This window comes from Saccopteryx leptura, chromosome 3 (assembly GCF_036850995.1).
Source record: "Saccopteryx leptura isolate mSacLep1 chromosome 3, mSacLep1_pri_phased_curated, whole genome shotgun sequence".
Taxonomy (NCBI): domain Eukaryota; kingdom Metazoa; phylum Chordata; class Mammalia; order Chiroptera; family Emballonuridae; genus Saccopteryx; species Saccopteryx leptura.
Genome location: NC_089505.1, coordinates 110,723,768 through 110,741,470, shown reverse-complemented (window position 1 = coordinate 110,741,470; position 17,703 = coordinate 110,723,768). Strand labels below are relative to the sequence as shown.

The 17,703-nt window shown below is 44.0% G+C and overlaps 1 protein-coding gene across 2 annotated transcripts in view; it reads right to left on the bottom strand.

Annotated features, from left to right (window-relative positions):
• AGO4 (argonaute RISC component 4) overlaps nt 1-8,111 on the bottom strand; it is a 39,915-nt gene extending 31,804 nt beyond the window's left edge. Inside the window, exons 1-2 of one of the 2 annotated variants that reach the window (XM_066375848.1) lie at nt 7,712-7,866; nt 1,280-1,445 (exon numbers count right to left, since the gene is read on the bottom strand). In XM_066375848.1, coding sequence (XP_066231945.1) covers nt 1,280-1,445; nt 7,712-7,730 — 185 coding nt within the window. In that variant the 5' untranslated portion in view covers nt 7,731-7,866. Of the gene's footprint in view, nt 1-1,279; nt 1,446-7,711 lie in introns of both variants that reach the window. The other variant, XM_066375849.1, reaches the window with a different exon arrangement.
• Nucleotides 8,112-17,703: the final 9,592 nt, after the last annotated feature.

The following is a 17,703-nucleotide window of genomic DNA, read 5'->3' as shown; positions in this document are numbered from 1 at the left end:
GAGAGAGACAGGAAGGGAGAGAGAGGGGGAGGAGAGAGATGAAAAGCATCAACCTGGAGGTGCTTCACTTTATTTAGTTGTTTATTGATTGCTTCTCATACATGCTTTGACCTGGGGGCTCAAGCCAAGCCAGTGACTACTTGCTCAAGCCAGTGACCTTGGGCTTAAAGCCAGTGACCTTGGGATCATATTAATGATCCCACACTCAAGCCAGTGACCTCGAGCTCAAGCTGGCAAGCCCATACTCTAGCTGACACCCTCAGGGTTTCAAACCGGGGATCTCAGCATGCTAGGCCAACGCTCAATTCACTGCACCGCCACTGGTCAGGCTGCATACTGTCTTGTGTTATTCCAAACTGCTCCCAAACAATGCAGAGAAGGGAATGTTGTGAAATATCCTCATTCCACAAAGATTACCCATGTAGTTTTTTCCTTGTACAATGAAAGCCTTTCTCTCAATCAAGCAGGCATAGCTTTACTTAAGTGTAAATGCAAGTATGCCAGATCCCATTGTATGCAGGCCCTATTTATTCAAATGCCGTTGCAGGGAAACTATAGTATTCAGTTTAATATGGAGTCTGTGAGACCTTGAAATGCTAGAGTCAATGAAAAGTCAGGTACTGTGACTTACCAATGTTAGAGATAGCTAGAGCATTCTTAGAAAAGCAAGGATCTTAATACAAAAGACTGCTTAAATATCAAAGCGTGGAAAGAAAAGAAAAGTGGGTGTTCTCAGCGCCCTGTAAGAATATCTGCTACAGGGCTACTTCTTGGTAAATTCCTGTCATACAGACCACAATACTTAAATCATCTCATCCAAACCCCTCTTGGATAATGCTGAAATTAAAGAGCTTCTCTCTCAGCTTACTTTTTTCAATACTCCAAGATGATCTGTCTGTCTTACAGTTATATTTTTCTCATTTCCACTACCAACACTTATAACAAAAATTGAATTTCCAGATAGTTCTATGTACCATAGACAGTAATTTCTTCACCTACTTTTATAAATTTCTGCTACCCTTGGACAATGAGAGAATGACCTTTTTTCTCCAATATGTATTTACTTATTGAACAATGCTGTATCCAGCACTCTGCTGGACTCTGTGGAAGATAACCAAGTATGAAACAGTAAAGGAATTATCATCTTAGAGAAAAACAAAGCCTGCATGTTGAAAGAATTAGAAAACAACAACAACAAAAAAGAACTGGAAAACAGTATGGTACATAATAAAAGTAATTATATGCATTTATATAGAAATCTACTCTTCCTAATCCTTACCTGTTGACTCTACGAGGCCGTTTTTCTGGTTTAATATCCACATCATAGTGATACACATCTATTTTAGGAATCTGAACCTGAAAATGATTGGCTAACAGTCGAATTGGTTTTCCAACAGTTCCAAGGCCAGGACGGCGAGGTGGCTGGAACAGGCTGGTTGGAGGTCCTGAAGAGAGTGAAAGACATTCGATGTGCTGTTTGGTCACAAGGATAATATTCCTTCCATGATGATGATGATGATGGTAGCTACAATTAATTACTGAGATCTTATTATTCACTAAAGATACTATGATATAAGGAGTTTGGGGTGTCTTCTGACCTGAGGTTTTCTAGATTTCTATTATTTTACCATGTTGCAAGGAACATCAAAATTAGACAGTATGATGAACTTCTCTCAGACGTTGGCTACTGTAGAAAGCTTACAAAATGATATGTATTTTTAGGCCATGGCCAGTGGCTCAGTGGATAGAGCGTCGGTCTGGAGTATAGACGTCTTGAGTTCTATCCCCAGTCAGGGCACACATGAGAAGCGACCATCTGCTCTCTTTCCCTCCTGCAGCCAGTGTTTCGGGTGGTCTGAGCATCAGCCTCAGGCACTGATGATAGTTCAGTTAATTCGAGCATCAGCCCCTGACAGGGATTGCCAGATGGATACCAGTCAGGGCACATGAGTCCCCTCATCTCATTAAAAAAAATAAAATAAAAATAAACAAATAAATATATATACATACATATATATATATGTATACATATGGTCTGAATAGGCTGTGGCACAGTAGATAGAGCATCAGACCGAGATGCAGAGGACCCAGGTTTGAAATCCCAAGGTTGCTGGCCTGAGCGCGGGCTCATCGGGCTTCAGCACAGGCTCATCAGCTTGAGCGCAGGTCGATGGCTTGAGCATGGGATCATAGACATGACCCCATGGTTGCTGGCTTGAGCCCAAAGGTTGTTGGCTTGAAGCCCAAGATTGCTGGCTTGAGCCCAAGGTCACTGGCTTGTATAAGGGGTAACTCACTCTGCTGTAGCCTCCCCCAGCCCTCCCTTCCTGTCAAGGCACATGTGAGAAAGCAATCAATGAACAATTAAGATGCTGCAGCGAAGAATTGATGCTTCTCATCTCTCTGTCTGTCCTATCTGTCCCTCTCTCTGTTTCTTTCTCTGTCTCTGTGGGAAAAAAATATATACATTTTTAAATAAAAATTTCTAGACTCTAGGTGCTATCATCATCTTTAGGGTGGAGATGACCTATTAATCTTTCACAAATTAGCCTTCATTATTATAGTTTGTATGAACAGGAGGAGGTTAAGCAACAGCTATATTTATTAATTTACTTGTTAATTTAGATAGTAAAACAATACTAATACTGCTAAACTTTCCTGTTTATAACCTGATATTTTTAGAATCTGGACAATCTGATATTTTCTGATCATACAATCTAGTTTATTTAACCAGTATATATTCATTTAATACATGTCTAAACTGTACTGTGGACTCAGGAAAAAGATAGCCTCTGTCTTCAAGAACTCACAGTCTGGATCAGTAGTTTTCTACCCAGGGGAGATTTTGTCACCCACAAAACATTTGGGAAATGTCTAGAGGTATTTTTAGTTGTCACAGTTGGGGGGTTGCTACTGACATGGAGTGGGTTTGGGGAAACACAACCTAGGAAATATCTGTCTACAAAAAGACCTTACTCCTTTCTGATGATAATGTCAAGTGGACACTAGCCAAAAAAATTTACATCTTTTCTGCTATGAGTAAGTGTTCAGTAAAGTGGGCTATGATTACAATGTAAAGTTACAACAGGTTCTTTTATTGCAATGGCATTTTGCCAAGAACAAAGACAACTTACAGAGGAAAGAAAACTTTGATGCAAGAAGCTGTCTGGTTCAACATCACTTAAGAACATCAAAGCAAATGCTTTAATAAAATCTGTGTTGTCAGGTCACCATATACTAATTCTTTAAATATGGAAATCTTTTCACAGATTAAATTCATTGTTCATTCATCTCCTAAATTCTGCTCATCCTTCAAAACTCAGATCAGGTGTGACCTCCTTGGAAAGCTTTTCCAGAATCTCCCAGACTGCAGAATGTAGCCTCTGTGTTTCCGAAGACACTGTGTATAACAAATCACTTTGTAAAAGTGTGTAGAAACAACCTGTTAAATTACTCTGCTTCCCCACTAAACTGTAAACTTAGAAGAAATGGACCTCAAGTTCATCATTCTCTCCTCAAGACCTAATTCAACAACCACTACGTTGTAGAAATTCAATAAATGTTGAACTGACCACTACCAATAATCCTTCTAGCAGTTCCAGATAGACCCTAAACAGAAACCTAGTCATCTCTAAAACCCCAAAATTGACAAGTATTTTTCATTAAAGCAAAAGTACATAATTTATACTAAAAATATTATTATTGCCTGACAGGGTGGTGGCGCAGTGGATAGAGCGTCAGACTAGGATGCGGAAGACCCAGGTTCGAGACCCCAAGGTCACCAGCTTGAGTGCGGGCTCATCTGGTTTGAGCAAAAGCTCACCAGCTTGAGCCCAAGGTCGCTGGCTCGAGCAAGAGGTTACTCAGTCTGCTGAAGGCCTGCGGTCAAGGCACGTATGAGAAAGTAATCAATGAACAATTAAGGTGTTGCAACGTACAATGAAAAACTAATGATTGATGCTTCTCATCTCTCTCTGTTCCTGTCTGTCCCTGTCTATTCCTCTCTCTGACTCTCTCTCTGTCTCTGAAAAAAAAAAAAAAAAGAATAAAATTATTATTATTTCTTTGGAGTTAAGTTCCATTTCTGGTGTACAAGAGGATTTGCACTGGGTATGATAAGATATTTACAAACAAGGTAAAAGGGAGGTGAATAAATAATATCAAAGGTGACAGGTACACCGAATCAAATCACACAGATAAGTCAGTCCTGCATACTTCAACATACACTTAAGAAATCATATCATAAAGTTCGACAAAATCCACCTTGATATAGAAATTTGGAAACAGAAATTCAGGTCAAATTTCCACCTCTCTTCTCATCTGCCTTGCCTAGCTCACAGGAGGATCAGATGAGCTTGCTAATAGTGATGAAAGCACTTACCCAAGGACATATGACTCTGATTTTAAATCATGACTAGAACCTAGGTCTCCTAACTTCCAGCCTAGCACTTTTTGTTCCCCAATATACTTCAATCCTCTGGTATCTCTACCTCTCTAAACTACTTGATACCAAAGGGTCAGAGGCAGAAAAAATGAAAGTAAAGAGATTAAGAAAGAAGTAGGAAAAAGCAAACAGCATGTTTATTTTCTTTGGCAAGAAAGAAAAGCCAATGGTGAGTGATCATTTCTTTTAACAAGTTTAGACTTATTCAGAAAACTATATTCTAAAAATTTTCCATTCCAAAAGTTGGTTTCTTTGAGTTTAGCAAACTACTTATGGAGAAAAAGCACAGTGGCTAAAGCTCTGGCACCAAACAGCCTGGGTTTTAACCCTGGTTTACCACTCCCCAACTGTATGACCTTGGGCCAGTTTCTCAGCCTCCCTGTGCCTCAGTTTTCTTATCTGTAAAATGGGGAATATGTGGAAATAATAGCATCTATCTTTTAAGGCTATGGTGAAGATCCCATGAGCTAATAATGCATTTAAAAGGCTTAAATAATAATAATAATAATAGTAAATGCTTAATAAATATTAGTTAGTAGATTGTACTTGCATAAATATTACAGTGCTTAAAGATCCCTGGGCTTTATATTGGGGGCACCCCCAAAATTTGGTGACAGAGTCAGAAAATTACATCTTCCAAACAGGAAACTAATATGATAACATAGAATGGATGATGTTAGCCTTAAATGAAAAAGAAGGCATTAGATTAGGGGTCAGATGACTCAAACTCCTCCTCATTTCACCACTCGGCCACCTCTTTTCTCATCTGCCTTGCCTACCTCACAGGAGGATCAGATGAGCTTGCTAATAGTGATGAAAGCACTTTCCAAACTGTGAAGCACTGTAAAATAAAAGCTATCACTACTATAACCAAAATAAACAGTAGGCTAATTAAATATATTTCCAAGTTATTATTGTCAGAAACCTAAGTAGAGTGAGGAAAAGCAGAGCAAGACTAGGGATGTGTCAATGATTGTTCAAGTGAGGAGGGCATGGAATTCTAGACTGGTGCGCTTTAACAAAGAAGCAGGACTTCTCTAGGTTCTAAAACGACGTAGACAAAATATCCCACAAGACTATCAACTCCCTTTGCTCTGATGCTATGCTTGGCACACAACTTCTTGTTATTAATTGGGTTTCCAAGGTACTGTGACACCAGAAAAGAAGTTTGCTAGAGAGCAGACAAGAAAATAATTGCAATACGGTGTACAGAGACGTGCTGTAAAATTGGGCACCTGAAATCTGTATAATTATGTTAACCAGTGTCACCCCAATAAAATCAATTAAAAAGAGAGAAAATAATCCAATCAACAGAAAAGATCTATGTGATATTTTGGCTTATCATTAGTATGTTATAAATGTAGTTAGTGAGAATTAATTTTCCACAATCCTGGGTAAACTGGTAAGGCTTCAAATCTGCAACAGCTAAAATCAAATGAAAAAAAAAAAAATCCCTGAGACATTCCTAATACCACCAGATTGATCTTTTCCATGAACTCAGTTTGTTCACACAGTTACATAGTCTCTTTCAATACCAGCTCATAAATGCAACAGTTGCTTCACTAACAGGGGAAGGAGGGAAGAAACATGTTAGTAGTATCCATAATTCATTGATCTCTACAATAAGACTTCTCCCGTATATTATCTCATTTCATTCTCACAATAATCTCGCAGCACATAATTATTATTACTTCATTTTATAGATGAGGAAATGAAAGTTCAAAGGAATTAAGTAACTTGCCCAAGGTTATACAACTATTAAATTACTAGACTGGATTTGAACAGAAGTCTGTTACATTCCTAAAGACTTGATCATGCCTCTAGCCGGGGGCTAGAGCTGAAGTAACCCAGCATAATACTCACTGAGGTTTATCAAATAATATTTTATTTTATTTTTTTTTTAAAGATTTTTTTATTTATTCATTTTAGAGAGAGGAAGAGAGAGCGAGAGAGACAGAGAGAGGAAAGGGGGAAGGAGCAGGAAGCATCAACTTCCATATGTGTCTTGACCCAGCAAATTCAAAGTTTCCAACCGGCAGCCTCAGCATTCCAGGTCAACGCTTGATCCATTGCGCCACCACAGGTCAGACCAAATAATATTAATGTGACAAAAGCAATTTATTTTTAAAGGCGTATGAAATTTTATTATGAGAGCCTTTTAAAAATAGTTTAAGCAGCAAATTAAAGTGGGATTAAGTCATTCAGTGACGTGAACAAGTTCTAAGTAAACAACACCACAAAGTTTCCAAGCTCAAATGGTAAAGTGAATTTTCTATGCACTAAAAAATGAAATGCTCTACAACTAAGTCCATTATGTAGACAAGGTTTGATATCGAAGTTAATTCTATCACAGCCCATAAACCCTGCCCTACTTAGCCAAAGCATTAGAAACCTGATGGGGTTGGAGGTGGGAGCAGCAGGCTTCAATCTGCAGAGCACTTGTTACAACCTGGAATGGTTCTTCTGATTAGGGTAGAGTGGGGTAGATAACCAGAGGCCATTCATAAAGATGGGAAATTACAGCTTCCAAAGCACTTTCTCCCTCATTGATCCTCACAACCACTCATAACCCAGTCAGAAGAGAACTCAGGGCATTAAAACCTGTGCTGGAGCCAGCTGGCTGCTAACTCGCCTGTCACTAAGGTGTTAGCCCAGACAACTCTGGGACTGTCACATTGTCACATAAACTGACAGAAAGAGACATAGGACCATATTCCCCGACACTTCGGGTATCTTCAAGAAAGCGTGAGTACTTTGCCCCTTGGCCTTGGGGACAACGGGCATTCCTTATCTGAGGGTTCTGGACCTCTGCCAGTGGGGGAAAAAAATAGGGCTGCAGTCCAAAACCAAGGACACCCCTGTTAGTAGGTGGGGGGACCTTCCCGGTCCGGTCCAGTCCAAGCCACGCCTCCGCAGCACACCGGCACAGATGGTCCCTTTGGAGGCCCAAACTGGCCTCCTCTCAACCACTTCCCTGAGGTTGGGTCAGTTCTCTCCTCTACCTGGGGACGCGGGTCACCTTCCTGGGCTTCCCTCCCTTAGACCTCGAGATTTGGCTCCTCTCTCCAAGCTGGGGCGCGGCCCCGCCCCCAGAGGCCCGAGTCAGTCCCCCCCGCCTTGCGCAATGGGGCACGGGTCTCACTCCCCGGAGCCTGACGGCCCGAACCCGGGTACGAGGGAGCCTATGAGGGCGACCTGGAGCGACGGCCCGGCCCACCCACCCGTCCCGGGGCCCCATTCCGGCCCTGGCCCGAGCGCGCTGCTCACCTGGTCCCAGCGCCTCCATGGCGGCGGCGGGGGCCGCCTCGCCCCGGTCCCCGGCACCTCCCGCTCCGGGCCCCGCCGCCGCCGCCGCCGCCGCGTACCGCTTGATCTCCGGAATATTGGCGCTGAGGAGGGGCGCCGCGGAGATGCGGGCGCCGGGCAGGGGGCGGCGGCGGCGGCGGCGCCTGGCCCGGGGACAGGGACCCGGCTCCCACGGCTCTTCCGGCCTCAGCGACAACAAAAACAATCCCCGCCGCTGCCGCCGCCGCTGCCAGCTGGAGCGGGAGCGAGAGCCAGCGCGCGCGCCCGGCGGGCGGGGACGGGGCGCGGGGAGCGCGCGGCCCGGGGTCCTGGCTCGCGGAGGGGGCGTGCACGGCTCCGGGGGCCGGGTCCACGGAGCCCTGAGAGGGGCAGAGGGAGGGGGTGGGGCTGGGCGCGCCCGCGCGCCCGAGGGGGCAGTGCCCCGCGGAGGTATCGTGCGCGCGCGCGCCCGCCGCATTGCCCTGTCTGCCCAGGGCGGCCATCCCGGGCAAACAGCTTTGGGGGGCTACGTGCGATCCTCCCAGAGCCTCCTGTCATACAATGCGCGGCAAAAGATGCCAGACCCCGCTGATCCACAGACACAGCCTCCGCTTCTGTCAGTGGAAAGTGTCCTGAGATTCACGTCAGGCACCTCTCCTTCCTCCCACCCCAGACCACTTCTTTCCCTCTGTCAGATTCCCCTTTCTCCACTGTCCTGGGACAGGGAATACCAGAGTCACCACGGATGCGGCACTTTCCCACTATTTCTTCATCCAACACTGCCTGCTCAGTTGCCCTTCCCTCCCAATGCAGCCAGCAAGCCCCACGGAAAGGACCATAATGGATGACGCATGCTCTTGCTGCTCCTATGACAAGTGCCTCTGGTCAGAAAGTCACCAGTCACCTCAAAAGAGAAAAGTCTTGCTTTCTTTGATGACTTCACCTTAGCAGCCAAGAGCTAAGGGAGCAGAATGCTTGGAGTCATGGTCAGCCCAGCAGGCCCAGCGTCTTTGGGGCTTTTAGTTGGGACTTAGAGTTGGAGAAGATAGGACTACAGGCTAAGAAACAGTTTCTAGTCAGCAGAATAGGAGAACTCTCTGCCTACCACTTATAAACGTACAACGTGTATGTGTTGTATTACTTTGCCAGGGCTGCGATTATAAAGTACCACAGACTGGCCCTGACTGGATGGCTAGGTTGGTTTGAGTGTCGTCAGGAAACACAGAGGTTGCGGGTTCCATCCTATTCGGGTCACATACAGGAACAGATTGGTGTTCCTGTCTCCCTTCCTCTCTCACTGAAATCAATAAATAAACATTAAAAAAAGTAAACAAAGTACCACAGACTGGAGGGCTTAAAGAACAGAAATTTATTTTCCCATAGTTCTGGAGGCTATACATTCAAGATCAAGGACTGGTTTCTTCTGAGATTTCTTCCCTCTGTACATGTCTGTGTCCAAATCTCCTCTTCTTGTAAGGACATAGATCATTATGGATTAGGGTACAGCTTATGGGCTTTGTTTTAACTTAATTACCTCTTTAAAGATGTTATCTCTAAATACAGTCACATTCTGAGACACTGAGGGTTAGGATTTCAACATATAAATTTTGGGAGGACACAGTTCAGCCCATCACATGTGTAGTGAGATATTCATGTAAGCACCCACAATGTGCAGCCATAGAGCCAAATAATTTTTGTAAGTAATAAAAAACGTTAGGTGGGGCCCTGGCCGGGTGTCCCAGATTTGATTCCCAGTCAGGGCTCACAGGAGAAGCGCTCATCTGCTTCTCCAACCCTCCCCCCCCCCCCTCTTCTCCTGCCCTTCTGCAGCCATGACTCACAGGTGTGGCCCCCAGGCTCGGAATCTGTCTCTGTCTCCCCTCCTTTCACTAAAAAAAATAAAAATAAAAAATAAAATTAAAAAAAAGGTAGGGGCACAAAATGGCCAAGCACTGTATTATGGGCTTCACATGGCATTGGATTTTTTTTTTTTTTTTTTTTAAGTAAGAGTAGAGGAGAGCCTGACCAGGCGGTGGCACAGTGGATAGAGCATCGGACTAGGATGCGGAGGACCCAGGTTTGAGACCCTGAGGTCGCCAGCTTGAGTGCGGGTTCATCTGGTTTGAGCAAAAGCTCACCAGCTTGGACCCAAGGTCGCTGGTTCCAGCAAGGAGTTACTTGGTCTGCTGAAGGCCCGTGGTCAAGGCACATATGAGAAAGCAATTAATGAACAACTAATGTGTTGCAATGTGCAACAAAAAACTAATGATTGATGCTTCTCATCTCTCCATTCCTGTCTGTCTGTCCCTGTCTATCCCTCTCTGACTCTCTCTCTGTCTCTGTAAAAAAAAAAAAAAAAAAAAAAAAAAAAGAGTAGAGGAGATACAGAGACAGACTCCCGCATGCACCCTGACCTGGATCCAGGCAACCCAATGGGGCCCATGCTCTGCCTATCTGGGGCCATGCTCGCAACTGAACTATTTTTAGTACCTGAGGCAGAGGCCCCATAGAGCCATCCTCAGCACCCCAGCTGATACCCTGAATCAACCAAGCCATGGCTATGGAAAGGAGAGAGAGAGAGAGAGAGAGAAGGAGGGGGCAGGGGGAGAAGCAGATGGTCACCTCTCCTGTGTGTCCTGATTGGGAATCCAACCTGGGGCTTCCACACGCCAGGTTGATGCTCTACCGCTGAGCCAATCAGCCAAGACCATCCCTAGATTTTCATAGCTATCATTTATAAGGTAGATATTGTTAAGGAAGGTATTTGTACAGATGAGGAAACTGAAGCTCAGGGAAGTTAGGGAAGTCAAACTCTGCATTATATGATAAGCAGTGAAGCATTGAAAAATTGAAGTTCGATAGCCTGCATTCTAGTGCTGCTGATTCCAGCCCTGCCCAGTTATGGTATTGAGACTTACTTGAGTGACTAGATTATAGTCCACTGACACCATACTCCAAGTTCTTTTGATAGCATCATGCCATTTTTTTGTTAAGCCAGATATTAACTAGAAATACTAACAGGGGACAGAACATTTGAAGGAGAGGAAGTATTCACTAAAAGAGCAATCTGGTTTAGAACTAAGAGGATATGAAAAACCAACTAGACATCAAGTTCTGAGTTAAATCTTAGTAGCCACCTCCCTTCTTTTCTGCTCCAGGCTAAATTCTTCCCACAGTTGAAATAGTACTAGTGGCTGGTTTGAAGCTGACTTTCCCACTCTGACTTCCTATCAAAGTTTCTCTATATTCTATCTGGTACCCTGAGCAGAGACCATAGCTCATTTCCTATACTGAAAATAGCCTTCGAAACCTGGATGTGAAATATATTTACCCCATAGTTTCAGTTGGACTGCAATGCCCCAGTCCCTCAGTCTCTTACCCTGTCATTCTGGACCACTCTGATCTCATTCCAAAACTCACTCCCACTCAGGTGCCCACTGCCCCCTTCCTGAAGACCCTTCTGACTGAGCCCTCCCAAGGCAGAGTTCTATAGTCAATAAACTCTCCTAAACCTCAGCCTGTTCAGCAAGCCCTCCCGCCACTTCCTGCTGAGGCTGAGAAGAAGCCTGTCCCAGAATACCACTTCCCCCTTAGCTTTTTCTGATGTTGGCTGCTTATTGTCCCACACCCCACACATCTACAGGACAGGGTTGGGGTGTAGTCTTGGCAACATATTTGCCCTAATTGCACCAAACCTTAACCACTCAGTCTCATATTAAAACCACTTGTTGCCTGACCAGGTAGCGCAGTGGATGGAGCATCGGACTGGGATGTGGAGGATCCAGGTTTGAGACCCCGAGGTTGCCAGCTTGAGTGCGGGCTCATCTGGTTTGAGCAAAGTTCACCAGCTTGAGCCCAAGATTGCTGGCTCGAGCAAGGGGTCACTCAGTCTGCTGTAGCCCCCGGTCAAGGCACATATAAGAAAGCAATCAATGAACCGCAACAAAGAATTGATGTTTCTCATCTCTCTCCCTTTCTGTCTGTCTGTCCCCATCTGTCCCTCTCTCTGACTCTCCCTGTCTCTCTCTCTCTCTCTCTCTCTCTCTCTCTCTCACACACACACACACACACACACACACACACACACACACAAAAACCACTTGTCATCTGGCTGAACCACCACAGGACCTCCCTTGGTGGTATAATTAACTCAGCTCTAGTCTTATGTTTCAGTCCAGGCCTGGTTCCCACTATATGATAAATCCTTATGCTTTGTTCAGCTATTCAGGCTTGTGTCTCTGTTTCCTACCATATTACCTGGCACCAAATGCCTGTTCAGGGAAACCAATGGAATGAATGCATGAATGAGCAAGTTGTGTCAACAGTGAGAAAATTGAAATGGTCCAGTGGAGGTGAAATGATCCAGCCTAGGTGAACTTTTAGCTTTCCAAGAGCACAGATTTTTGAATCAGGTGGTCCTGAGTTCATCCCAGTTCTATAACATACTAGCTCTAAGTACCTGGGACAAGTCCCTTCACCTACTACTCAAGGATGGCTTGAGGAGGAACTTATTTATTTATTTATTTATTTATGTGAGAGGAGGAGAGATAGTGAGACAGACTCCCACATATGCGCCAACTGAGATCTACCCAGCAATCACCCTCTGGGACTGATGCTTGAAACAACTGAGCTCTCCTCAGCACCTGGGGCCAATGCTCAAACTAGTTGAGCTATTGGCTATGGGAGGGGAAGAGGGAGTGAAGGAAGAGAGGGAGGAGGAAAGAACAGATGGTCACTGTCCTGTGTGCCCTGACTGGGAATTGAATCCAGGATACCCACATGCCATCCCAACACTCTATCCAAGTAGCCTGGGTTTGATTCCCAGTCAGGGCACACAGGAAAAGCGACCATCTGCTTCTTCACCCCTTCCCCTCTCCCTTCTCTCTCTCTCTCTCTTCTTCTTTCACAGCCATAGTTCAGTTAGAGCAAGTTGGCCCTAGGTGCTAAGGACAGCTCCATGGCCTCGTCTCAGGCACTAAAATAGCTCAGTTGCCAAGCAATGGAGCAACGGTCCCAGATGAGCAGAGCATTGCCCCATAGAGGGCGTGCTGGGTGGATCTCAGTCGGGGCGCATGCTAGAGTCTGCCTCTCTGCCTTCCTGCATTTCACTTAAGAAAAAAAAATCATACATTCATGTTCCTTTGTCTTTGGCACGAAGTAAGATCCAGCAGTTAATAATTTTCTTCCTTTTCCTCCTTTCCCACAGCTAAAAGCTGCTCTCTCCACTCTTGCTGTCCCTTGAGAAACAACAGTAAGTTCAAGATTTCAGCTCAGTACAAGAAAGGGGAGCAAAGCTGTCAGAGACTGAGCATGTTTACACATCCTGTGCCTGAGCCACCTGGGGACAGGGACTTGGCTCACCTGTCTGCCGATGAGAGCCGGCCGGAACATGCTCAGTGAAGGTTTATGACTGGAACTGAAGTTTTCGACTGTATCAATGCCCCTTGGATGGAGCCAAAAGGAGCCTGGCTAGTGTACACTGTGCCAGAAGGCAGGGCTCTAGCCACCCACGCTGCTTGTGACACTCCAGTGCTTGTCTGGGCTGCTGATCTCTGTCAGTGTTTTGACACCCCAGCTTCTACTGATACTAACTTTCCACAAATCTGGAGCTTAGAAGTTGAGGAGGAGTTTTTTGCAACCGATCAACTGGGCCAGGGGCTTTTAATCTTCTTTAGCTGGGGAAACCCTTATTGAAACAAAAATCTTAAGTGAGAGCTGAAGTGGAGTCATTTCTGGCTGTGGACCTGCATTGAACACTGCTGAACTAGACCAGCTTGCCAAGAGACACCACCTGGCATCCAAATGGAATGTCTGTCCACCTGTCCTTACTCCATCATCAGCCTTGCTCATTTGCTTTTTTTTTTTTTTTTTTTTACAGAGACAGAGAGAGTCAGAGAGAGGGATAGATAGGGACAGACAGACAGGAACAGAGAGAGATGAGAAGCATCAATCATCAGTTTTTCGTTACGACACCTTAGTTGTTCATTGATTGCTTTCTCATATGTGCCTTGACTATGGGGCTATAGCTGACCAAGTAGCCTCTTGCTCAAGCCAGCGACCTTGGGTCCAAGCTGGTGAGCTTTTGCTCAAACCAGATGAGCCCGCGCTCAAGCTGGCGACCTCGGGGTCTCGAACCTGGATCCTCCGCATCCCAGTCGACGCTCTGTTCACTGCGCCACTGCCTGGTCAGGCTCTTTTGCATTTTTTAAAAATATATTTTATTTATTGATTTTTAGAGAGAGGAGAGAGAGAAAGTAGGGGGGCAGGGAGGAGGAGGAAACTTCAACTTATGGTTCCTTCTCCTATGTGTCTTGACAAGGCAAGCCCAGGGTTTTGAACCGGCAATCTCAGCATTCCAGGTTGATGCTTTATCCACTGTGCCATCACAGGTCAGGCTCTTTTGCATTTTTTTTTTAAATCTTTTTCTTTGAAGCTGGAAATGGGGAGAGACAGTCAGACAGACTCCCGCATGCGCCTGACCGGGACCCACCCGGCACGCCCACCAGGGGCGATGCTCTGCCCACCAGGGGGCGATGCTCTGCCCCTCCGGGGCCTTGCTCTGCCGCGACCAGAGCCACTCTAGCGCCTGGGGCAGAGTCCAAGGAGCCATCCCCAGCGCCCGGGCCATCTTTGCTCCAAAGGAGCCTTGGCTGTGGGAGGGGAAGAGAGAGACAGAGAGAAAGGTGGGGGGTGGAGAAGCAAATGGGCGCTTCTCCCATGTGCCCTGGCCGGGAATCGAACCCGGGTCCCCCGCATGCCAGGCCGACGCTCTACCGCTGAGCCAACCAGCCAGGGCCTCTTTTGCATTTTTTATTGAGATATAATTCACATATATCATGTGTTTATGCACAAGAAACACCCCCCTTATTTTTGAAAAAGAGTAGGGAAGAAGGCAGAGAGAGAAGCACCAGCTGGTTACTCCACTGAGCTGTGCATTGATTGCTTCTCCTACGTGCCTTGACCAGGGATCTGACCAGCAACCTTGGTTTCAAGTCAAGCCAGAGACCCTTTACTCAAGCCAATGACCTTGGGTTCAAGCCAGCGACTTCAGGATCATGTCCATGACCTCACACTTAAGCTGGCGACCTCAGGTTTCAAACTTGCGATCTCAGCATTACAGGTCAATACTTTACTACACCATCACTGGTCAAGCAAAACACAACATTTTCAAGTGTAAAACTCAGTGGTTTTTTAGCAATATTCACAAGCTGTGCAATCATTATCACTATCTAATTCCAGAACATTTTTAATGTGTTTTTTTTCTTAATTTATTGATTTTAGCAAAAGAGGAAGGGAGAGAGAAAGAGACAGGAACATCAATCTGTTCCTGTATGTGCCTTGACTGGTGATCAAATCAGCAACCTCTGCACTTGGGGATGATGCTCCAACCGAGATATCCAGCCAGGGCATGAATGTTGTTTTTTTTTAATGTTTATTTTATTGATGTCAGAGAGAGAAGAGGGGGAGGGAGAGAGACAGGAACATAGATCTGTAGTTCCAGAACATTTTTATCACTCCATGAAGAAACCCAGTACCCATTAATAGTCATTTTCTATTCCTTCTTCCCTCTAGTCCCTGGAAACCACTAATTTACTTTCTGTCTCTGGATTTGCCTGTTCTGGAAATTTCATATAAATGGAATTATACAATATGTGATCTTTTGTATTTAGTTTCTTCCACTTAGTGTAATGTTTTCAAGGTTCATCCATGTCTGTAGCATGTTTCAATATTTTATTGCTTTTCATATTTCATTGTATGTATATATGATATTTTGTTTACCCATTCATCAGTTAATGGACATTTGGTTGTTACCACTTTTTTGGCTATAATACTGCTGTTATCAACATTCATGTTCAAGTTTTTGTGTGAGTATAAATTTTCAATTCTTTTGAGTTTATACCTAAGAGTAGATTTGTTGGGTTATATAGTAACTCTATATTTAACTCTTTGAGGAACTGTTTTCATAGTAGTTACTATCTTATAGTCCCATTAGTGATGTATGAGTGTTCTAATTTTTCCACACTCTTGCCATTTTCAGATTTATTGTAGCTAGTCTCATCAATATGAAGTGGTATCTCACTGTGAATTTGGTTTACATTTCCCCAAGGACTAATGATATTGAGCATCTATTTATGTGACTCTTAGCCATTTGTATATCTTTGGAGAAATGTCAATTCAAATCCTCTGCTCTTTTGAACATAGGGTAATTTATATTTTTTATTATTGAGTTGTAGCAGTCCTTTCTAGCTTGTAGATACATTGAGTTCCTTATCAAATATAGATTTGCAAAACTTTTCTCCTACATTGTGAGGTGTCATTTCACTTACTTTATAGCACAAAATATTTTAATTTAGAAGTCCAATTTTTCTTTCATTACTTGTGCTTTTGTGTTAGCATATCTAAGAAACCTAATTCAAAGTCATGAAGATTTATTTCTAGGTTTTCTTCTAACAGTTTTATAGTTTTAGCTCTTACATTTAGGTTTTTGATCTACTTTGAGTTAACTTTTCTGTAAGATGTGAGGTAGGGATTCAAATTTATTCTTTTGCTATGCATACCCAATTGTCTAAGCACCATTTGTTAAAGACTATTCTTTTCCCCAACAAATGGTCTAGCATCCTTGTCAAAATCAATCAACTGTAAATGTAAGGGTTTATTTCTGGACTCTCAATTCTATTCTGTTAATCTAATGTCTATTGTTATGTTAGTATCACACTGTCTCGATTACTTAGCTTTGGAGTGAATTTGAAATCAGGAAGTATAAGTCCTTTAACTTTGTTTCTCTTTTTCAAGATTGTTTTGGCTATTATGAGTCTCTTGCATTTGCATATGAATTTTAGGATCAGCTTGTTTATGTCTGCAAAACAGAAAAAGACAGTTGGAATTTTGATAGGAATTGCATTGAATCTGTAGATCAGTTTGGGGGAATGTTTCCATCTTACGTATTCCAACCCATGAACACAGGATAAATTCCATTTAGTTAGGTCTTCTTTAATTTCTTTCAACAATGTTTTATAACTTTTAGAGAACAAATCTTACAGTGCTTTGTTAAACTTATTCCTAAGTATTTTATTATTCTTCGTGCTGTTGTAAATGGTTTGTTTTTTAATTGAGTGGGGGGTGACAGACAGGGAGAAATGAGGAGCATCAACTTGTGGCTGTGGCACCTTAGTTGTTCATTGATTGCTTTCTCATATGTGCTTTGATCAGGGTGCTCCAGATGAGTCAGTGACTCTTTGCTCAAGCCAGTGACCTTGGGTTCAAGCCAGTGACCTTAGGCTCAAGCCAGCGACCTTAGGCTCAAGCCAGTGACCTTGGGCTCAAGCCAGCGACCTTTAGGCTCAAGCCAGCGGCCTTGGAGTCACATTGATGATCCTATGCTCAAGTTGGCATGCCTGTACCCAAGTCAACAAACCCAGACTCTAGCCAGCAATCTTGGGGCTTCAAACTGGGACACTCCGTATCCTGGGTCGGAGCTCCCTATGTCACCGCTGGTCAGGCAGACAATTAGATTCTTATCTTGAAGTTGTAGATAGTAGGAAATCTTGAAGGCAGGCCTCATTTATTTCTGCATCCCTAATACACTGCTCACAAAAATTAGGGGATATTTTATTGCTTCATATTCATTTTGAAATATCCCCTAATTTTTGTGAGCAGTATATTTAGTACATAGCGTAGGACCTTTGTACTTGTATGCTGGGACAGTTAACTGAGGTATCTACATGTGGCTTCTCCCCCGAGTATTCAGACTTCATACATCAGAGTTTCCAGAAAGTGTTCCAGTGAGCAAAGTGAAACTGCATGGGCTTTCAGGACCTAGCCCCAGAAGTCATCTTGTATCACACTGTTTTATACTGGTAAAAGCAGTCACAAACCCACCCATACTCAAAGGAAGAGGATGTAGACACTACCTTTTAATGAAAGATGTCAAATAATTTATTGCCATTCTGTAAAACCACCATAGTTGTTATGGT